We start from the raw sequence: 24,666 nt of genomic DNA, 5'->3' as shown, positions 1-24,666 counted from the left end.
TTATTCCAGTCAAGGCCAGATTAATATCCCATAGAACACCTGGCTCTTTAGTAGACAGCTATAAATATATCATTTGCTGAATGGACGTGTCTATTAAAAACTACATAAAAGGAATAAGGGGAAACCCCATCATCTAGAGGTCTCGATAAAGGGGGAAAAAAAAGCAAAAACACACAGGTATCGCTACAGTTGTCAATGAACTAATATACATTATCCTTCCTTTAAAGCTATGTTTTAAAAATTACGAAATGGTAAATGGGAACATCTATAACAAAGCTCAAATAAAATAATTAGAAGCCGCATCAATCTAATTAAAAATAAAACGTAGTATCTAAAAAAAAAAGCATACAAAGAAAAAAAAATGCACCATGCGAGGTTGGCAATTTTTGCACTGCATTTTTTTTCTTTCGTTTTTCTACTAATTTAGACATTTTTTTTTGTCGTATGACTTTTTTCTTCATGAAAGCACTTTGCAATCAGATGGAAGAATTTTTTTTCTGAAATGGGTTGTACCAGAATTAACTTTTAATTATCACCTATCCATTACTGCAGGCATTCAATTTGACGCCACTCTGGGTAGGAGAAGCATCCCGGCAGTGATGGGTCACCCGTTCTGAAGTTGGATGGGGGTATCAGCGGTCAGACCTTCATCGATAAGACTTTTATTACCTATGCTGTAACAAAAGTTAAAGGGGTTGTCCCGCGCCGAAACGGGTTTTTTTTTTCAACCCCCCCCCCCCCCCGTTCGGCGCGAGACAACCCCGATGCAGGGGTTAAAAAAGAACACCGGAGAGCGCTTACCTGAATCCCCGCGCTCCGGTGACTTCTTACTTACCTGATGAAGATGGCCGCGGGGATCTTCTCACTCGGTGGACCGCAGGGCTTCTGTGCGGTCCATTGCCGATTCCAGCCTACTGATTGGCTGGAATCGGCACGTGACAGGGCGGAGCTACACGGAGCCCCATTGAGAACAGAAGAAGACCCGGACTGCGCAAGCGCGGCTAATTTGGCCATTAGACGGCGAAAATTAGTCGGCTCCATGGGAACGAGGATGCTAGCAACGGAGCAGGTAAGTGAAAAACTTCTTATAACTTCTGTATGGCTCATAATTAATGCACAATGTACATTACAAAGTGCATTAATATGGCCATACAGAAGTGTATAGACCCACTTGCTGCCGCGGGACAACCCCTTTAATGCTTTTCGAACTCCTTTAAGCATTTATGGTATATATCCATAAGATATTTAATAAATGCCTTGATACAAGAGGGTCGAAGCTCGTGGATCCTCACCTTCTGGGAGAAGGGAGTCTGATTACCCCATACAGTTCAATAGAGAGAAGGGTGGCTCTTTGCCTTGAAGTCTTTGGATGTTATGGTAAGAGTAGAGCACTGCTACTATTGTCTTCCACATAGGTGAGGGTCCCGGTGATGGCACATGCATCTATCAGGTATTTATAGAATTTCCTGTGGATATGCCAAAAGTTCTTAAAGGGCTTCTTCTAAAATCAACACATCACCTATCCACAGACAGTGAAATATGTGCGCTGCAGCTCCATTCATAGTCTATGGGCCTAACAAAGATAGTTGAGTGCTCTACAGCTATCTCCGTAAGGGTATGTTTGCATATGGTGGAAAATTCTGCAGCAGGATCCACAGCATTTTTGCAAAACTCAGAGTCAAAATCAGCTGATTTCAGAAGATACCGCACTCCGCCTCACCTCTTAAGTCTTCCCACTTTCAGTGCTGCCTTCACCAGGCACCCAGTGGCCTCTAGTGAGCGCAGCGCCTCTGGTCAGGTGATGTGAAAGTTATGCGTGCTGCTGCGCTCACTAGAAGCTGCCGGGTGCCCGGGGAAGGAAGCGCAGAGAGCGTGAAGGCGTTGCAGGTGAGAGGGAGCGTGGCATCTTCTAAAATCAGCGGTGGAAGAGCAGCTGATTTTGAATCAATATCCGCACGGCTGGTGCAGATTTTGACTCTATGACTTTTTCGGAAATGCTGCGGATTTTGCAGCGGAGTTTTCCGCTATGGAAAATCTACAGCATTTCTGCTTCATGTAAACACACCCTTACCTGCCCATGGAAATTCAACAACTGTCGGACAAACAATCGTTCGATCGGCAGCTGTTTTCTCTGGCTGCCCCATATACATGAAAGTTCAGCTCGGCAAATGTTCATATGTTTAGTGTTCACCAAAAACTGGATAGGTCATTAATAGTTAGTTGCTGGGGATCTGCTGTTCGGGATCCCCACTGATCAGCTGATCACCCAGCCCACAGACAGTGCAGCAGGGCTGGACGTCATCATAGAGGACGGAAGCAGAAGTGCCCTAGCTGAAATCAATGGAGCTGACATAGTCTGACCCCAGTATCAGAGGCAGAAGTGCTGAAGTGTAATAGCTGGCTTCAGCTCCAATTGATTTCAATAGGAGTAAAGCCCAATATGGAGCTTCTGCACTCGTTCCCTATGACAACCTGTGGCCCCCCTAGCGATTAACTATCCTGAAGATAGGTCATAAATAGTTTTTACCCAGAAAAGCCTTTTAACCCTTTCCAATCCACTGTCTGACATCTAAAGACATTTTGATTGAAGGCTGTACAGCTTCCAATGGCAGAAGACATCCGGCAGGGTATTCTTACTGTATATTACTGGCCGCTCTTTTGTCAGGGGCCTCTCCGGCATGTCACATACCGCAGTACTGGTTCTAGCCAGCAGATGGTGCCATTGTAAAATGGCAGAAAGAGAAAGCCCCCTAGGAAACCCTGAATCCAAAATTGGATTGCAAAGGATTAATTCTATGAATAGGACCAAACCTGCTCCTCAAAACTAAATTTTAAGACGGTATCAACTGCGGCGTAATCTTCTGGACGTCTACGATTGGTGATCTCCAGCTCCTTCAAACGACTCCCATGCTCTGAATCCCAATTACAAAGGTCCACAAGCCTAGTTTTGTAGATCATCATGTGTCAGACCAATGGAATTATTGTAGAGTATTAAGGCCTCACACAAACTGTACGTCCGATCATATTAATATATTTCTGGCAGTATATCGTAGGCCATTTGTGCCCAACCTGAACGAACAGAGAATGAACTCATCCGTTTGTCCATAGTTTCCCCCCTATTATTTAAAGCCGTTTTTTACAATTTGTTTTGTTTTATGTGGTGTTTCTTATTATTCTGCTGATATAGTGCCTATTTGTTCTAGTTTTACAGGTGGTAATGTAACAGAGGACCTCATTAAAGGCATCTGCTTTCTAAGTTCATATTTTATTCTGCTTTTAAGAGCATTTCATCTTGAGGGATTAAGTCAAGAACGAAAATAACATCAATTTTCTTTTATTGCTTTTTTTTGTTTTTACTCCCAACTAAGCACTTTGTGGCCGAGATATTCCCTGAGAATTCAGGAACATATAAGTTTACAAACAAAACAAGCCCCGCGACCAGTGGTGTTCCCAGAAAACGGCGCCTACTTGTAATGAGGCCAGGAGGAGTCGCAGCAATATTTATGTTGTGTAACCCAATCTACTCGGTAATAGTTTCATACCTGAGTGGTCCTCTGTTTACGTTTGCATGTCGCTCCTTGCCATTTGCTTCAGTGGGCATGTAGTGTGCCTAAGCACTCAGTCCGCTGAAATGTGATAAATCTTGTTGAGAGCAAAGTGATTTCAGGCTTGTGTGCTCCTGTTGTTAAAGCATTTAGAACAAGACTTTGCATATTGCACTCAATATACTGATAACTTGACAATTCTTGTAAGGTACTGGGCTCTTCATACAAAAATACAGTGTGCATGCCTCTTAGTGATGACCGGTAGCCATTACGATCGGAGAATATTGATAGAAACCATGGACTCCTTAAAGGAATTTTTCAAGATTAGGAAAAATAGGGAATAATAATAATAACAAAAATCTGCTTCGTTTTCCAGAAAGAGCGCCACTCTTGTCCATAGGCTGTCTCAGATATCGCAGCTCAACCCCTTTTAAATAGGCATGAACATAAGGCAAATCCATAATAGGACGAATGTATAGTGTCGTCCAGTAAGACAAGTGAAAATTAGACAGGTGGATTACTGATCTATGATAAATTTGGCGCCACTCACTAGACACACTTCTCTTCCTCACACGGCTGGTATGCTTTTAACCAAACAGATTTCGCGCATTTGAGCACTCAGTTAAGCCATCTCCCTTTCCAGAAATGATCTCTCCAAAGTGCATAATAAATTTTGCATATGCCATGGACCCTTCTTTTTCACAATTTGTGCTAGAATTCTGGTACGTTTTGTTTAGCAAATATCCCCCATTGTTTTGGATTATACGTGTAGCGACAACCTTCCGAGTGAGGAACGTTTAGACAAGAAGTGGAGGATTAAATACTCTTTACTAAAACCAGCATGAAACCCGTTACGAGGCAGAGCGCCTCTTCTTCAGACACTGGGTTAAAAGAAGCTGTGCTGACATAGGAGGGAGGTTTAGGTTCCTTACTTGGACAATGGGTCAGAGACCAACTGATGTAAGCGTAGGAGTGCGTCCAGCTGGTTAAACCATTCTTTACTTGGAAAGTTGTGCCATGTGCCAGATCATTTGTCATAACTTATCTCCACACCATTCGATGCCTAACACCAGTGGTGGTGGTGCTGCAGTAAAATCGTAGGACCCTACCAGAAATCACATCAAAAACAGTGCCACGCATGTCCCCTGACATTATCTGGTATTGCAGCTCAGGCCCATTCACTTTCAAGGGTTTCTCCTGGATTTTTACTATTGATGACCTGTCCTCAGGTTAGATCATTATTAGTTGATCGACAGGGATCTACTACTTGAAATTTCCACCAATTAGCTGATCCCCGGAACCTCTGTCAGTGTAGACAGCACTGGAAGCAGATAATGCAGGCAACATTGACGCCTGACTTAGTACCACAGGCACAGCTCCCATTTAAATTAATGAGAGCTGCGCCCGCGGTACCAAACCAGGCCACTGCAACATCTATAGCACTTTCTGCTTTCGGTGCCGTAAGAACTGACAGCGATGTTGTAAATCAGTTGATCCGTTTGGTCTTAAGCAGTGGATCCCTGATCCTGAGGATAGATCATCAATAGTAAAAGTTCTAGAGAAACGCTTTAATAGGACTGAGTTGCAATACCAAACACAGCCAATGGACAAGAGTGGCGCTGTTCCTGTGAGGTAAGAAGATTCCCTTTACATATAATATGTGTAAGCATTAAAAACTAAAAAGTTTATAATGTCATTAAAACTATTTTTTTTAAATTTACCTCAAACAATGACAGATAAAGCTCGCAAAATGAATCGCCGCATGATAATAATAGGATTCTCGAACTCATAATGTAGAGACATCCGCTCCAGACTAAATAGTTTACTTACTACTCATTGTGTATTACTAATATATAATAGTTCCATAATTCACAAGCCTTTGAAATTTAGGCTGCAAAAGACAGAAATGTGCCAACACAACCGCGACAAACTAAGACATTAATAGGACATCTTGTAGTTCAAAGAGGACAGACTGTGTTTCATATATGTATATATTTTGTCAGCACATTTCCCGAATGTCCTGTTTGTAAAGCCCATACTATTGACTTTCTTGTGTAAATGGAGAAACTTAAAGGAACGGGAACTCAAAAGAAAGCTATTAGTGCTCTCTGCACCTAGAATCATTCTCCGCTGCAGACTTTTTTCGGTTTTCAAAATCCCAAAAAAAAAAAAAAAAAAAAAAGACAGAAGGAAACGCTTTGCTTTTTGTTCAAACACCCTGAACAAAAAGATCGTGACTTGTAGCAAAAGACGACATTGCTGTCTGTACATGACTTTCATGTGTTTAGGCTCAGCGGGAGGGAGAGAAATGGTACGGTCAGACCAGATGAGATGCTAAACATCTCTCTGCATATTGCTTCTATCTGTCTGAACCCGCCTCGGAGAGAAGCAAGAGGGATTAGCCCATTCTGGGGGAAAAAAAAAAAAAAAAAGAACAGAAGCTTCTTGTCATCAAATGCATTTTCGAATCAGAAAGGTGCAATTTATCAAGAAGATAAAAAGTGTAAGTTGACAAACAAACACCTCCTTGTCTCACTTGGTTGTCAGTCAAAATTCTCATATTTGTCTTTTGGTGGAAAGAAGTGAAAGTATGTAAGGTAACGGAGCGTTGGTGCGGAGTAATAAACAGGTTCGGAAAAAGCTTGCTCTTTAAAAAAGCTGGCTTATAACCGGAGTATAAGGGGCCTCCATATGGACCGTCGATGATCGGAATAGCTTAGGACTGTCTGACATTCAATCCCAGGTCCATTTCCAGCCATCCAATAGGTGGCGCTGCAGAGGTATTGTTTCATTTTCCTTATTTGCATATATTTCCCAGAGGAGCATGAATGACCTTATAAGTCTCCTCACTTCCCTTCTAGGTGCTCTCCTTAAGGAGTGATGACATCCCTCTCGACTAGAGTTGAGCGAACATACTCTGGCGAGCTTGATGCTCGTTCGAGTATTAGCGTACTCGATGGTGCTCGTTACTCGAACGAGCATCAAATTGCGTTCGATCCCGCCCCGACGCAGCGCGCGTCATTTGAAGATTTTTGGTCTGTAGAGAGGGAGAGGGAGAGAAAAAAAAAACACAAACCAAGGAAAAAACAAAACTAAAGCTCGGGACCCTGCGTTCCACATACAAAAATGCTCGAGTCTCCCATTGCAGCCAATGGGGTTCGTTACTCGAGTAGAGCTCTCAAATTTTACGAAAAGCTTGACTCGAATAACGTGGACCCGAGCATTTGGGTGCTCACTCATCTCCACTCTCGACTGGAGATGAGCGAGCACGCTCAGATAAAGCAGTTACTCGAGCGAGCATTGCTCTTCTTGAGTAACTGTTAACTGGTCCGAGAAGGCTCGAGGGGGCGGCGGGGGTGAGTGGGGGGGAAGAGTGAGAGAGAGAGAGAGAGAGATGTGCTAGGTGCATGTGATGCGATGCAAGCTATCTCAGACAACAGGGCCTGGGTGCCACTGTTATCTCTGCACCCCCGATATCTTTAATAACTATACCCTATTCAAGTCCCCCCACTCTCCCTTAATGGATTCTGTTACATAGAAAGCACACCAGCCATATTACCCATCTCTTCTACAAGCATAAGAACTTTCTGTGTCTACTGGGGGACTAGTTTTGCTTTTGGCCATGGGTTCATTTCTACTCTACATATACCACTGCTTCTGTTTTACGGTCTATGCAAATGCATTTTATTGAACCTTTTCATGACTGTACAATGGAAAGCAATCCTTGCAGGATATTTAACCATAATACAGAACTAAATTGGTGCCTACAGATGATTTCAGCTAACAAATTTTCATGGAAGCGCTGTAATTTAGGTATCTACTAAATACATTATTATCTGTACAATTTTTGCCTATGATCTCTATTGGACTTTCTTCAATCAACTAAGCAACAAATGATTTAGTCTTTCAGTCATTTTTCCAGAAGAGAGCACACCGAAGACTTCTAGCGTCTACGGGAACCTGCTCATTAACATGCTGATCCCGTTCTCAACAGTAGCGGGGTTACAACTGCGAAGGGCAGAGGAGCAGAGACTTGAAAGTGGTTAGCAAGGTGTTGTAATGAAGAAACGAGGTATAAAGTCTTTATCAGATGAGTGGGGATTTGTCAGAGATTAATAGTATTCCATTGTGATTTCCATATCTCACAAAAGGCGCAAACCCTGACAGGGTCCAATTACTTTCAACAAGCAGGGCTTGCTACATAGAGGCTCTGAACCAGAATGGCCCCTCCAATGTTAGAGTCTTCGTTCAGACAGATAACAGGCTCGGTGGTTCCCTCTGATCACTGACTACCTTAAATGAGTTAATCTCGTTTTACAGATGAATTGTTATTTTGTCTCCCGCAGGCTGTGATTACTAGATAAAAGTATGGTGTTAACAGCAGGTCTGGGTCTTTTCAACAACGGCTTCTCCATACAACCAGCAAGTTTTACATTCCATTTTCTTTAATTTAATGAACCCTATCTCTGATATCACGAGGACGCTGCTACAAAATAGCAGAAAAGGGATAAAGTTTTTACAAGAGGTATGTGGCTTCATGGAGGGAGCTGTTAGAGTCTATCATTCATTAGTGGAGGCTCACTGATTATAAAGGGGGCTTGTGGTTTGTAAACCTTTTTGATATTAAATAACTGGAATGCATCACAGAATCATTCCGCGTCTACTCATTAGGAAATAATTGGGGCAGAGAGATTTGCGGCCTCTGCCTGATTTCATGGAATGCAGGAGTTTACTTTGGCCCATCGGCTAGGGCAGACTGTCAGCATGTAGAGGCCAAAGAAAAGGTCAAGCTTTAGAAAGCGGAGGCTGAAGATTTAAAAGGTGGATGAATACAGGCAAATTGCAAAGTTAACAATTCAGAGGATAGATATTAGGAATAAGAAACAGTGCCACTCTTCACCATAGGCCATGTCTAGTATTGCACCTTCCTTAGAATAGGACTGGGAAGGTGCAATATGAGACACGTCCAATGGAAGAGAGTGGTGATGTATCTGGAAAAAGGGTCTTTTTTATATTCTTATCCATCCCTTTCATTAACCCTTTCATGACCAAGGGTGCAAAATTGGTGATTCTTGTCCAGGTCACATTCTGCAGTTCTGGCATTCCCGCTTTCAAAAAAGCTTAACTTTTATTTTTCTGTCGATAGGGCTATGCGAGAGCTTCTATCTTGTGGGGCAAACTGCAGTTTTTATTAGTACTATCTTGGGGCTTATATGATTTTTTTTATAGCTTTTTATTAAGTTTTTTTTCCTGGAGACCGGGTGACAAAAAAAAAGCACAATTTTTTTTATCATGGTGTTCACCTTTCAGGATAATGCGATATTTTAATAAATAGAAACTTTATGAAAACAGTGATACCAACCAATTTTTACATTTTTTTTTAATTTATTTTTTATGTGACAACTGGGAAGAGAGTTTATTTTTTAAAACTTTAAATTTTTTTCGTAACTAAAAAGCTTTTTTTTTTTTTTTTATATAGCCCCCATTGGGGACTTGAACTTGTGATTATTTGATCACTTATACGGTATAATGTCATACAAATAGTCGCAGCAGAACTGTGCATATGATAAATCTCCCTCCCTAGCTTATATGATTGATCTATCAATTAATGGTCAAACTCTCAGGGTCCTTTTAGACGAGCCGATCTCGTTTGAATGAGCGAGTGATGTCACCGCTAACTCGTTCGCACTCGTGTTTAGACAGGAAAACGCATCATTGGTTCGTTCAAACAAGATTCATTCAGCTGAAAGGGACTGAACGAGCGCTGTTTAAACTGAATGATAGGCGAACGAGCTAACGATGATTTTTATACCTGCATGAAATGGACGACAAATGAATTGCGAACGATTCTCGTTCGCCGTTCGCTCGCGAATCACTTCTGCTCGTTTGAATGATTTTTTGAACAATGATCGTTACATCTACAAGAACCGTTCAAATAAACCCCAACCTCCACATAATCGTAGAAACCTCTAGATATTGGATCCCAAGGGAGATCTGCTCAGTACCGCAGAGATGACTTCGCCCCCGTCGCACGCAAAATCACTATGACAAGTGTCTTTATAAAAGCAACCATGGAAATAGGATGGGGAAAAAAAGACGCGGCGGCCGATATCTGCATAGCTGAATGTGGAATGTTCTATAATTGAGTTTTGAGGGACAGAATACAATAGAGCGAAGAAAAAAATGTATTAAGGTCAGAAGGAGCAGCAGTTAAGGGACAAGAGCAGAGGACATGAAAAAAAAGAAGTGATGGAAATTTCCCTTCAAAGAGCTGTCGGGATGACACATGCTCAGTTTTAGGGAATGTGAAAAACAAACAGAAAGGAAAGCTTTTACTGGAAGCATCGGAGTTGATAAGCTCAGTCATCCAGGGAATGAACGATACTGTCATGTACCAGGCAAAGCTCACACCAAAGTGACTGAGATATGACAGCAATGATCACGGTGCAGGTTGAGGCCAACTAATAGACGGAAGCTAATACATTAAACCTTGTGCAAGAACGAGGGCAAGGAAAAACTCTAAATAAAGTACAAAGTAGTCCGCAAGCTTGAAGAAAGGAATCCTCGTCTTACAAACTATGGAAGATGACCAACTGGAGTGTATCTCTGATGTTAGGACTAAGGGCTCACTCACACGGGTGTATGTCGCCCATGTATTATGCATGTATTTGTCACGCATCTAATATGTGGTCCTAAAAGCCCTTTGATTTCTATTGGCCGCTCACACCTGTGTGAGCACACGTGCAAGTGTAGCGTGTCCTATTTTGGTGCGTATTACACATATTGTTACTTCCGCACGGCGCACTAAAACACGACGCCGCGGTACGGACACAAGATGGTGTCCTAATAAAGCTGCCAAACTACACTTCTCCAGACAATGATGGAAGGACACATGTCCCTTACTAATCAGGGAACGTGGGGAATCATTGCCTAAAAGCAGAGTGATTGTCCTGATAAGGACGGCCCCACTGTCTTCATCTAGGACCTGGCTATCCCTCAGTAGGAACCTGGAGAGATGCACAAAACACAGGACACAACACTGTTCACACACACACTAAACATACCTTCAAAATGAAGAGTTTTATTTCTCCCGCACCACATGTCAAATGTAGTACATGCAATGGGGGTTGTGAGACCAAATGTCCTTCACCCAAGTGCCTGGAAATGGTTCTGATAGGCACAAGGTCCTGTAACAAGGGTGCCAGCTGGCTCTGGATGGTGGACATCAAAACAGTTCGAGCTGCTCATGCATGTCAGAAAATCAGACAATCCTCTCCACTATTGGTCTTTCAAGGGCATCCTGAGCTCAGTCACCTAGTGGGCATGCCCTTCCACATCCACTAGTCTCAACACCTCCTAAAAGCCTGGTCAGAAAAGCCCAGGTGAGGGGCAATTTGTCAATATGACCATCCAGCTTATCATAGAATGATAGGATGGTAGAGTTGGAAGGGACCTCCAGGGTCATCTGGTCCAACCCCCTGCTCAATGCAGGATTCACTGAATCATCCCAGACAGATGTCTGCCCAGCCTCTGTTTGAAGACTTCCATTGAAGGAGAACTCACCACCTCCTGTGGCAACCTGTTAAGCTTTTCACATTCCAATAATGCACCCACTCTTAAACCTTATTAACTGGGCAAAATCTCTTTGATTACATTGTTGAGACATGTCTAGTGGTCAACAACCTCTACACAAATGGAAATAAATTGTACTACACACAAGTAGCCTTTGAGAGTCTTTTTATAGGTCAAGTGCAGAACCATTTTTCAGGGCTTGAGGTGGCAAGAAGTTCATCTAATCATGAAATGACTCTAATCATTTGCATATCTTCTTGAGATGCAACCGCATGCCGAATTTGGCAGGAAAAAAAACAACAACTCCTTTTTCTAGGTGCTTTATTTTTTTTTTACAAAGCGTGTAGATACAGTATAGCTGTTATCTGCCGACTAAATTAAAAAAAAAAGGGATAAAATCAAAAATAAATAGGCCTCTCTTCCTTCCGCTAAAAGAAATTTAGTGTTAAAAAAAAAATCCTGATATGTCTATGTATATAAATGTTCCAATAATGGAGCGGGTCTACAAGTTACGGAGCTTCTGTAACATAACTGTATTTTGACAACAAATGTTCATATTTCATTTGAAATTTATGAAACCTTTGTGCCGGTAATCCCATGAGCAGCTACATGGTAAATGAAAGTAGCAGCCAGTCGAGATTAATAATACTTTGCTTCAGAATGGAAGAGCATTATAAAGGGGAGAGGAAAAAATGTGCTCCTGTCCTCTTTTTTTTTTCTTCCCTTGTACATTGATTGGGAAACGCTAGGACTTCTAAAACGTACCCGGCTGCTGCGCACGCCTTATTAATTTATAGGTGATGGTAGGACTGCATGGGAATGTACAGAGGAAGAACAGCATACATGGGACATTGCTGTAAATGAGTTGTGTCAAGATCAAAAGTAAGGCAGGAAACTGCAGGTATCAGTTAATCTTTCATCCTTCGGCAAGACATCTTTTTGCAAATGTCAAACTTCTTAAGACAAAGGACATTCTCATCCGAGAGTGCATATTTTTTTTTGTCAACGGGGAAAGCAGAATAAGTCGCTGCCGAACATCTGGCAATTGCAGAAAGAAAGGATAGTACATACTGCAATCCAATATGCCCGATCCTGCTTCTTTTCTGAAATACGTCATCTTAGGAAAGTTGTGACGCTCCACATGTATCATCGGACTCTGCTTAAATTGGTGGGTTAGGCCAATTCTTATAAAAAGTGCATAAATACCTTAAAGGCCTTGTGCCAGAATTAAAGGGGTTGTCCCGCGAAACAAAGTTGGGGTATACACTTCTGTATGGCCATATTAATGCACTTTGTAATATACATCGTGCATTAAATATGAGCCATACAGAAGTTATTCACTTACCTGTTCCGTTGCTAGCGTCCCCGTCTCCATGGTTCCGTCTAATTTTCAGCGTCTAATCGCCCGATTAGACGCGCTTGCGCAGTCCGGTCTTCTCCGTGTTGAATGGGGCTGCTCGTGCTGGAGAGCGCTCCTCGTAGCTCCGCCCCGTCACGTGTGCCGATTCCAGCCAATCAGGAGGCTGGAATCGGCAATGGACCGCACAGAAGACCTGCGGTCCACCGAGGGTGAAGATCCCGGCGGCCATCTTCACAAGGTAAGTAAGAAGTCACCGGAGCGCGGGGATTCGGGTAAGTACTACCCGTTTTTTTTTTTCAACACATGCATCGGGTTTGTCTCGCGCCGAACGGGGGGGCTATTGAAAAAAAAAAACCCGTTTCGGCGCGGGACAACCCCTTTAACTTTTAGCAGCTATCCATAGGGTAGGTCATAAAAGTCTGATTGGTGGGGGTCCCATTGCAGAGACCCCCGTGGCTACCCAGAATAGGGGACCTATATCGACTCCTTGTTACTGTGAGGATACTTTCCATCAGAAGTATCACTGCAGAGGTACTTCTGATAAAAAATAGTCGAGCGCTTGAACTCAGTGTCTCCGGCAGTCCCATAGAAAATGAATGGAGTGGCAACGTGCCGTCACTCCATTCAATCTCTTCCTCACTGCGGGGGAGTGCAGTTAGCACACAGTGAGGAAAACAGGAAAAAGGGGACCCTTGTTCTCAGGATAAGTGGGGTTTCAGCTATGAGACTATAGATAAAGGTTAATTCTGGTACAACCCCTATAAAATATACATGTTTCCTAGCCAACCCATTATCAGTGGTACTAATAATCAGATGCCAAAATTTGTGGACCACACAAAAGGTTGACTTTTTGGTCATTCTTTAAAGAGGACCTGTCCACTAACACTTGCAGCTCTCCATTTTTTGCCGCTGTTCCACTGATTCTTCCAGTTTAGAAAATAAAAATTAAAAATGGCAAAATTAGTGGAGGGCTAGCTATAAAGATATGGAGAGCTGTAGTTGTCATAGGATGTGACAGTTCCAATTTAATCATGGTGTTAAGCTCCATTCGAGTTTTGACTTAAAATAGTGGTATATTGGATCATGTGAGTCTTTTAGTTTGTTTAGGGTCTAAGAAGAGGAATGGGTTGGTACTGTTAATACCCAATTTAATGGCTTGGGTGAAGACCATACAATGCATACCAATGGTGCAGAACTTGTGGCTGCCATAGGCTTGTGAGGTCAGTGGGCCTGAGGAACAGTGTGAACCTCTATTGGGCTCTTATTCCTGAGGATCTTGCCACCCCTTCTTTCTTCTGTAGGTCCTCCTTTGCTGTGGAATTGATGTGCTATGGCATGAAGACATAAATTCTGTCATGGCACATCTATCTTGTGCAGACAAATCTAGGGTTTTATACATCTCAACTCTTAGACTGAAGGATCATACGGCAAAGGCTATTGAGGGGACAGTTTGTTCTGTAGCTCGGAAACATGAGAAGTAATGGTACCCTAATTTAGCAAATTAGACATGTAAAAAGCACATTTATACTAAGTGAACACAGCTGTAGTGCAGGGAGGGCAGACCACCCCTCTAATATGTCTTTACTTAGCTATGCCGCATTAATAGATTAACTCCACAATAGTTCATTTTCTCTAAATTTGATTATAGGCATATAACAATGGGAATAATGGGGTTCCCATCCAAGATGTGAATTGTCCTCAGCATGTAAAGAAAAACATATGATGGCTTTATTTTCCTTTTGACGTAAATGTTTGCAGAGAAAAAGACAAGAAATAATTTTATTTAAAATGAGACTCCAGAGAAATCGTAAGACCTTCAGTCTTGCTAATGTATAATTGCCTGGTCTCAATAGTTGCTGATCAGTGTCCCATTAACGGCTAATTCTTAGCAACATAAGCCATAGGAAATAGATAATACAGGGAAATCCTAGCTTCTCTTATCATGGACAGCAACAAGCCAACTATGGGCTATCCAGGGGGACCTCAACCTGGGAGATATCTGTATTGAAGCCCTGGTCTAGTATTTGGGAGTAGGCCCTATCAGCCATAACAACATAGGTTCTGGGGACAATTTTTATGTGCTAATGATTATACTATGTCTTCCTCTGTGATGGTAGAGATATACAGCAAGGAAATAGTGAAGTAACATGGTTTCAAAAACCACTTAACTATGGCGACTGAAGAAATCATACCTAGAGAAAACATTCATGCACTGCATGTACATGAAGCAGAGCGGTCCGGTGGGTGGGCCAGACTGTCACTGCTGGCCGGAGTTTGCCCCTCTCTGAGGGTGTCTTTGACATCATTGGCGAAGAACTTCAAATATTGTGTATGTGTCGAGAGTTTGCAGGCCGGCACATGTGCAGATAGTCTGCGCCTTTTCTAGGCAGATTTGGTGCGCTTATTGATTAACAGGTTGTTTCTAGGAAAAGACTGTTAGGATTAGTGGTCTTAATCATCCACATCACACCTGCAATAAGGGGCATGTTTATCAGGAAAACACCAGGGAGCATAGTCACATAAAACATTTTGAACATTTTGATCAAAACATGTGGGCCCATCCACCACATCCAGGCAAACCTTCTTAGATGGATTTCTAACTCTAAAAGACCTCTCTCTGGGCCAAATGCCTCCAAATGAATGGAAAAGCAGGATATCTGGCTATATAATCTCACTGAAGCACCTTGTAGAATGTTCCATGCATACGAGCAGCCGCCTCTGCTGCATCTCCTTACAATTGCCATTGGGTGTGTACAATTGCAAAATTGCGATCACAAGTCCTGTTCTCCAGATAGTTGACAATAAATGGGTATAAAATGTGATGATTTTTTATGGTCAGAATACTCCTTTAACACATAGTTATACAAATAGGAGACTCAAAAGAGAAGAAGACGGCCCATCTATATTCAGTATCACGCATTGTAAATCTCTGTGAAATCTGAGCTTGGCAGGTGGCATCCATACCAGCATTACCAATATTTGCACAGATGCCACCTTGCATGCTTAAAAAAGTTACACCATGTGTAACTCATGCCGTACATAGCTGGCCAAATCAAGTGCAGCGTGGTTGGTGGGGAGGGGCATTACAAAAACACAGAGAAGCAACAGTTGGGTCAATGAACTGTGCAGAAGAGTCTACACCATACTAGACGATGCTTCTGTTTTATGTAAAATCTCCGAACTGCAAAAAAAAACAAAAAAACACTTGGATTATTGCTCTGATCTCGATGTGAATGCAGATCAGCAGCGATTAACTTTATACCCTTCTTCTATGTAAGACTTCAGTTTATGAAAAACATCAGACTCGGTCTGCCACCAGCAGACAGAACCCAGACAATGAAGTGAGTCTTAATACCCCCTGAGTCTTTGTTCCTATAAATCAAAAAGGATCAACTCAAAAACAATGGTGTATATTTCCATGAATAAATATGGGGGGAGGCTTAACCCCTTGCATCCTGCAAGGATTCACAAATGAATCCCTCGGGAAGCATGTACTATCTGTCTTTTAGTCTGCGAGACAACATACACACATATCTATACCTATATTATATATATATAGATATCTATATATATATAGATATCTATATATATATATCTATATCTATATATAGATGTGTATATATATATATATATATATATATATATATATATATATATAGATGTGTATTATATATAGATGTGTATATAGATATATATATATATAGATAGATATATATGAGCAATCACCAGTTTATAGCTGGGTGGGAGGGTAAGAGGGGCGCCAGATGCTTCTGCCACCGCCTGGAACAGCGTGAGGTCAGACAGAGGTTACTATAGTATTCTGTTGGAATCTCTTCCCTCCCGTAGATTGCTCATTATCCTATGCTGGAAATTTGGTTTGGAGAGATGCCCCCTATATATATATATGTGTGTGTAGGAATGTATATGAATGCGGGTGCGTTCGTGAACTCGCTATCAAGGTAAATTTCATCAGTATTCAAGGAATGATTAAAGCACTTCAACAATTTATTTCAATAAAAGAAGACTTAGCTGAAAGGAGTATAAATGATGAAAACTTGCTTTAAACTGATTTATTTCCCGCAGCAATAAAAGGAATGTTTCTTCACTCAGCTGTTTAATATGCAAATATGCAGAGCATCCAGCGTCTGACAGCACATCATTAATAAAACCTCGCACTAAGCGCGGCTCCCGATATTTCATCCTGATGGAAATACATGATGATGATTTTGGACTGTATAATTTCTGAGTTGGAACAATGTGTTTCGCGATGATGAAATTCTGTAATCGGCACCTCTGGCTGTGGCTTCCTAACAAGTTAACCTACTGCTCGGGTGACTGAGAAGGTGTTTATTTGGCGTAATGTTAAAAAAAAGAAAAAAAAAAAAAAGAATATGTATGAACGGACAAAAATAACAAATCAGAACCAACTTAGCCAGCTACTACGGTACTACATCTATTAACACGGTTTTATTAATATTTTTCTTACTGAATACATAGCGCCAACATATTCCATATCGCTGTATAGAAATGGTCATCAGTCACCCCTAACCCAATGTATTTTCCTATTTCGATGCCCGACACTTGTCCCTGCATGTACTCACTCCCATGCTGTTGCACAGGAGCGAGTATCATTGGCCCGCAGCCATTCACTTAACACAGCGGCTGTTCAGTACTGAACAACTGCCATTTACACTCATCGTTCATCATTGGAGTAAATAGTTTCAAATTGATTAAATGGTGCAAGCTATTTAATAAACTTCGTGCATTTTAGAGTGCCCAAAAGCCAGAAAAATTAAATTAATGCCTGCTGCGAGCAGGCATAGATTTGCACCAGAATGGTGCAATGGGAAAAAGATGCAATATCAAACAGGGCAACTATGTTATGAACAGCGTTCTGAACATTGCAGCTGCCCATAGCAGCTCATCATCAGCTGACTGGTGGGGATTGGTTATCAGTAGTTTTTCCCCAGAAAATCACCAACATAGAAAGGGGTTCTTTGCTGTAAGAGCAGTTAGACTGTGGAACTCTCTGCCCGAGGAAGTGGTGAAGGCAAAATCAATAGAGGAGTTTAAAAGGGGACTTGATGTCTTTCTGGAGAGGAAGGATATAATAGGTTATAAATCTTAGGTTAATTGTTAATCCGGGTATACAGGCAGGTAGGAACTATTAGGGCTTGATCCAGGGATTAGTCTGATTGCCATTAGGGAGTCGGGAAGGAATTTTTCCCCAAAAAGGCTAATTGGCTTCTGCTCTTGGGGTTTTTTGCCTTCCTCTGGATCAACAACACAGGAGAGACAGGCTGGACTAGATGGACATTGTCTTCATTCGGCCTTACGAACTATGTAACTATGTTACTATGTATCTAAAGGTTTCAGACGACACCCACTCCCTGCAAACCACAAATACTTTTAAGCAACACTTTTCTAACCAGGCGAGAGAAAACCTGCACATTTTTGTTTATAATGGAGGGGGACTTTTTAAAATAAAATGTGTGTCTCTCAAAGTAGAGGCCAGTATACATAAGATTTAGGGTAAGTGAAGATTGGTCACAGTAAATCTCGCCTTGAGAGAGTAGTGATCTTCTCAAGGGGATGGTGTGTTGGAGCGGTTATACTATACATTGAAAAATTAAAAAGGGTTACCATCATATGTCCCACCAGTGCCAGTAAGGGTAGTCCAGAAGAGAGTTCCAAGCATCTTGTGGGAAGACAGCTGGATGGAGGTGGACATGGATTCATTCCAATTTCCCCTTTTCATTGGGACTGTGGTGTAGTGTAGCGGAGCTACTTCACATGGGCTACTAGATGATGCAAGAAGAAAAAAGGTGAAGCGCCGCTTAGGATGGGTGAGACATAAGGCTCAGCTCTATGCCAAGCTACAGATGTGTCCCATAAGGAGAAGAAACAGGTACGTTGCTAACCTAGAGAAATGCCTCACCAAAATTGGCTTATTAGAACTTAGAGTGCAAAAGCATAAAAATGACTGGGAATGTGGTGTGGCCGCTGGAACAACGGGAAAAAATGGAGGTAGTGGAATTAACCGGAATTCTAATTTTCATTGTTTATAATATCAGCACAATAAAACACTTTGGGGTAGCAAGCCTCTTCCTCAGTAATGCTGAGGGTGCACGGTTGTGTATATGAAGGGGAGCATAGGCTTCCACTGGTTCTTGTGTATACAGTAGCTCCTTCTCTAACAGGAACCAGTGTAAGTCTATTCCTTTCTGCATATACAGAGCCATACATCCCAGCATTACTGAGGAAGAGGCTTGAGATAGGCTAATTACTAAGAATATACTATTTAAAGTGGATATCCAACTCTAATCTATTGATGGCCTATCCTCAGGATAGGTCATCAATATTGGATCGGTGGGGGTTCACTGCCAATAAGCTGTTTGCTGGACCAGTGCACTCCTGCATGGATTCCCTAGCTGGGCAGCAGGCCCACATCAGAATACTATCAATGGCCAATCCTCAGTATAGACCATCCATAGCTTAAGGCTGGACAACCCCTTAACAATCATAGACAAGGCTATTAAGTAGCATGTCCATAACAATTGGCCCTTCTGAAAGAATAATCCTTTAATCTTGACTGGTCAAGAAAATGGGCTTGAGAAAACTAAGTCTCGGTCACAAGGCAGGGTCCCAATAATTGCATAGTCACTCATGGTCTCACAATGGGTCTTTCGTATTCTCCCCTAGAAACACTAAATTTAGAGGCACATGGAATCACAGTATTGCCTAATAGCAGTCTATGGGTGTGGTATTATTAATAATATGGTCGCGGGCATGTGCCCTTAAATGAGGTAGAAAAGAACAAGCTCAAACCTCTGTTTCCCTCACCTGATATCCATCACCCCCCAAAAAAGGTAAAATTGATCAATGCAATATTTTTTTATATCAAACTTCTTTGATGTTTTTGTTTCATTTTTTGGCTTTTTATGTTGAGCAGTTGATTAAACAAGTTAATGGGTTACTCAATGACTTATGGAAAATCAGGAGTGACCCAAAAGCCTTCAATAAAATTAACTTGCTGGCATTATCCTGGAGTCATTGTAAAAGTAGATCAACTTCATATTAAAATGCTCAAACATTAAAAATGCATTTTATCTTTAGAAGGTCACATCAAGTAAAAAATATCATCTTTGTCTCCTATATTCTTTTTCTTCTCGGTCTCATATATTATTTAGGTGACACTGATTATCTGTCTTTAACCATTCTCCAAATCACTGTCATTAGGCTTCGTTGTTGTTCTTTTATGTCTTTGTGTTTATAGGTATTGACTTGTTCTGAATACATTAACCTATTCTATGTTTTTTGTTGCGTTTACTATAAAGTCTTAGGCCGCCTGCAGACGAGCAGGTCGGATCCGGCAGCGAGAAATCTCGCCGCGCGATCCGACCCCAGAGCCTGCAGGGACGAGCGCGTACTCACCCGCGCCTGGCGGCCCCGGCTCTTTGATGTGCCGGCTGCCGCGCAGCCGGCGCATGCGCAGACCGGAGCCGGCGGCCGGGTGAGTGCGTGCCCCGCAGAAAATTAGAACATGCCGCGGTTTGTTTGCCGCGCGAGATTTCGCGCGGCCAAACCGCGGCCGTCTGCATAGGAGTGCGTATTGTAATGCACTCCTATGCAGACTTTCAGCAGCGGAAATCCCGCGGGAAATCCCGCGGCGGGATTTCCGCTCGTCTGCAGGCGGCCTTATGTAGATATATTTTGGGCTATGTTCATACTACATTTTCGCTTTACATTTAGTCAGTATATCAAAAAAGCTCCCAACATACTTGCTAAACGTATCTACAGCCTTCCATTGTCAGATGGAGGCCAAAAGAGTTTCCTTTTGGCATCTGGCTGGCTGGCTGGCATTAGTATGCCACAATAGAAAATGTATGGAAAAGCGTACTTGATTATGCTATTCCATCTCGTAGGGTCCTGAAAAAAAACAGATAGCCTATTGAGGATGGATGGCATTATATGGCATCCATCACAGGCCTACATTAAACTAATACCTCGAAAAGCTCCAGTAATGTCACTGTCCACATATGGAGAGTTATCACCGGATCTTCCCCAAGCATCTTTGCAGACAGCAGAAACTGATCAATGTGTTGGGCCCAAAGGAGGACTGTGGAGAGTAAGGACCAGGCATTTAGCTGCCAGCCCTCCCCCCGAAACAATAGGGAGTGGGCACATTATCCTGTGTAACACCCCAGGGCTCTAGCTGAATACTGAAATGGGGGAAGCTACGGGAAGCCTTTCTTTTTATGCCCTGTAGGCTCCTGGTCGTGGCAGGAGTGGACATGGAGGAGCTCTATGTGCTGGTAGGCTGCTGCTGCTAGAGGCAACCGAGGAGAGAAGGCTCTCTTGCAGGTGCCACTATTTTCCGAGTGGAGAGGAAGACGCTGTCCAATGGAAGTCGCATATTTGGGCAGTTATGTCATTTGAGCTGCCTAGGGAAAATCGGCAGTCCATATTTGGTCAGTTACATTACTAGTGTTACCTGTGAAAGCTCTTCCGCAGCTCCCCCTCCAGCAGGTTGCTCAGGTATAGGAAGCTGGAGGATGGGAAAGAATGACTCAAGAGAGTATCAGAGAAGAATAAGTCTCACATCTCGCACAAGCAGCATTTGCTAAAGAGAGAGAGAGGGGCCTGTGTAGGTGACATATCCCACTATATATCTATATAATATGATACATTATGGAGTCAGGAAGGAATTGCCTTCCTCTGGACCAACAAGGGAGAGTGGGGGGGTTGAAGCAGGCTGAACTAGATGGACATTGTCTTCATTCAGCCTAACATACTATGTTACTAAGTTACATTGCAGTCCTCGAGGTATATGGCAGGAGCCCTGCTGATGTATCCTTCTGAAGGAGGGTTTAAAATGTTATGTGAAAGATTATTTTTTTTAAAAATAATTCAAAATGTTATGTGAACAGAGTCTTACTCTAAAATATGGCGCAACAGGAACTCACCAGACCAGAGCTCTTCAGAAACATCATTATGAATTACTCTATGGTGAAATCACATCAAATGTTTATATCTTCCAGTAATCCCAATATTCCTGAGAAAGTCCAGCTTTTCTGCATTTACAGCTTAATGCCTCATCCCTGAAGTGATATACTCCCGAAAAAACCTATAGAAAGGCCATTATGACAGTTAAAAGTGTTGTCCCATCAGAACAAGCCCCATCTAAATGTCCTATCTATTCATGCATGTTGATGTGGGAGAAGAGGCTCATTCATACTCTATGAGCCAACAAGTAGAGGCGCTTGCTCTGGCAGAATTGCGATGCACACGCATTACGGCTATTACCATCTTAAAAGGGTCTTCTGTGATAGAGCAGCCCCTTTAAGTAGAACTTTGCAGGGTCCAGGGTTAGGGATGTTACATGAACCTTAAAGTACAGCTGTATTACAGCTCTCTAAAATGCTCCTCAGTCTCTATGATTATTGTGACATTTGGTTGGTATTTAGTAACGAACCTTAAAGTGATCCTCCAGCCCCCAAACAAAAGCTGTCCAGGGACTGGGGAAGGGAATTATATTACAAGGTGCTATCCTTTCACCCAGTTTGATCACAAATTCCTACTTCATACTTCCAAGATGGCTGTGGCGATTCCTAAACTACCTGATGAATACTGAACAGTGGTAGTGCATCAGTAGTCTATTACATTAGATAATGCATGTGGCCAATCAGAACCAGAATACGGTGTCTGACCACGAATGTACCGCACAAATCGAGTAGTGACAGATGTGCCACAGCCACGTTGGAAGAACCCTCAAGATGTTGCAGATTGGTGGCTGGACTGGGAGAAAATACAGCAACAGGAATTATAATACTCCCCCTTTCGGACCCTGGATAAAGGACCAAAGTGTTGCTTTAATGCTGCTCTCTACCTTTTTGGACATATGGATGAAACAGAGGGGTTGCAGTGTTTGGTTTTGACTTGTCTGCTTACACCCGCTATCATTGACCTGACTTGTGTGTGTTTTGACTTCGGCCTTCATTTGACTCTGCCTCTGTTTCTCCCTCCTGTACTCCGCACGTATCTTCCGGTTTGACCCTGCTTGTTTCTCGACTACTTTCTGGTCTGCTCTGTTGTTGCTTCCAGTCAGCTATTCCGTGCTCACCTGACGGCTTCCCTGTCCCTCCTTCTTAGGGGTTCCTGTCACTGGTTCAACGCGGCGGCCGTTGCCCCGTTGTCGCCCTGGCCCGGGGGGGCAAGTAGGTAGGGACACGGGAGAGAGCTGACATAGGGATCCCCTGTCCATCTGCCCCTGCCAGTCCTAACAGTTATGCTATTAGCATTACCATTAATATGTAATTAGCCTATTCTCAATACCTAATAATATTCATTTTTGAATGAAGTTGAAGGTGGAGTCCATCAATATTTATTAAATAAACATCATTACGTCTAGGTATAAAAATTCCCGAAAACAGCTGGTCCTATAATGAAGACTTACAGTATAAAATAAGACCCAGGAGATGCAAATACCATTTTGAAAAGGGAAGAAGACAATCTGCAAAAAGCAGGCATTTAACCCAGAGGTCAAAAACATGAAGTGCTTTAGTCTAAAGGACTATTCATTGTAGCATGACTGCCATGATCAATCAGTAATCCTTCTTACAAGTTAATTAGGAATTAATCATTGATAAAGGCTATTGCATTTTGCTGTGTGGCTCCCCGTTGCAAAGAACACAGAGGCTTTTCAGGCAGCAATAACAAACCAATGGCACGAAAATAGAACTTTTTAGTTTTATTTAGATGGTTATCCAGAATATTACATCAAATATTTCATCACTTCGCAGATTTCATTAAACTTTGAGGGATTTCCTTTGAATTAATTTCCAGTGGGATCTGCCAAGATATACAAAAGTCTAGAGGGTTGCATTATAGGGGAAGCCTTACAGGTTTAAGCAAACGTCTTCTGGCTGGTCCCCATGCATGTTTCTCATTTTCTGCGCTGGCTAATACGTCCGCATAACTCAGATGGGATTAACCAATTAAACATTTCCCAACAGTCTTTACAGTGCGCTCCTGGCATGTTCCTTGTATGGAGGAAACCTCTATGGGAGGATGCGATAGAAATCGTACACAATTTGAAAACAGGATGGGGACATCAAAGACGAGCTCGTGTTGAACTAACATGTATAATTAAGGAAGTGGAGACCGGTAACAGTGGATTTGCATAAAATGGTAATAAATCTCCTGTCGAGCCTGGTTATCTCTGCTTTAGGGAAAGCTATTGTAGGTTCAAGTTCCTGAATGGCTGCATGCAGGAGACGTAAAAGAGATAAACATGATTTACAAATCAGTTAGGAAAGCTTTATGAGTAGCAAAAAATGAGAGAGATAAGCAAACGGCAAAGGAGACACTAGCAAAACGGAACAAGCAAGAAAGAGAAAGGAATTATTTTTCTTAGCAAATAGAATTTGGTGCTTTTGCTTGGAGTAATCAATGGGTTAAAATGACGTTGCACCACGAAAACATTTATGCAAGTTACAAACTCTGTATGAGGTTTAAGAACCCAAAGAGAAGAGTTTAGTACCGTGTTAGCCAGTAGAGCAAAGTGTGACTGTTCTCAGTAAGAGAAACCAAGTGATCCTGTAGATATGATACCTTTTAATGGCTAACAAAAATACATGATGTTATTGCAAGCTTTCAAACCTACTTAGGGTTCTTCTTCAGGCATAATAGAACAAAGCTATATACGTATTTATATTAAAACATATACACATGATCACATGAGAGGGTACAGATATGGTGAACTTAATTTGCTCTAGATAAATACCAGAGACAGGATGAGAGGACATATTCCTTGTCACTGGACTAATTATTTACTGTTTTGCTCATCCCTCCCTGATATTTATCTAAGTGTTATTAATCACAATGTCTGTGCCCTCTCATCTGGTCTCTGGTGTTTATCTAGTGCAAATTAAGTTCACCATGACTGTACCCTCCCATGTGTTCATATAAATACGTCTGTAGGTTTGTTTCATGATGCCTGAAGAAGAACCCCAAGTAGGTTTGAAAGCTCGCAATAACATTGTGTATTTTTGTTAGCCATTAAAAAGTATCCTATCTACGAGATTACTTGGTTTCTCTTACTGAGAACAATCACACAGAATCCAAAGAAACATTTCCTTCAATTAATACGTGGGTTATCCTCCTCTAATGATACAAGAAGGAGGAAAC

The 24,666-nt window shown here is 42.1% G+C and overlaps 1 protein-coding gene across 2 annotated transcripts in view; it reads right to left on the bottom strand.

The window, feature by feature from the left end:
- Nucleotides 1-24,666, bottom strand: part of WWOX (WW domain containing oxidoreductase) — a 919,890-nt gene that overhangs the window by 407,303 nt on the left and 487,921 nt on the right. Inside the window, exon 10 of one of the 2 annotated variants that reach the window (XM_066583726.1) lies at nt 18,206-18,278. The exons of the other annotated variant lie outside the window; for it this stretch is intronic. Coding sequence (XP_066439823.1) covers nt 18,276-18,278 — 3 coding nt within the window. The 3' untranslated portion in view covers nt 18,206-18,275. Of the gene's footprint in view, nt 1-18,205; nt 18,279-24,666 lie in introns of those variants that run through there. 2 annotated transcript variants of the gene reach the window in all.

The sequence above is a fragment of the Eleutherodactylus coqui genome, chromosome 11 (genome assembly GCF_035609145.1).
Source record: "Eleutherodactylus coqui strain aEleCoq1 chromosome 11, aEleCoq1.hap1, whole genome shotgun sequence".
Taxonomy (NCBI): domain Eukaryota; kingdom Metazoa; phylum Chordata; class Amphibia; order Anura; family Eleutherodactylidae; genus Eleutherodactylus; species Eleutherodactylus coqui.
The sequence above is the reverse complement of the archived record's forward strand: the minus strand, read 5'-3'. Positions and strand labels throughout refer to the sequence as shown.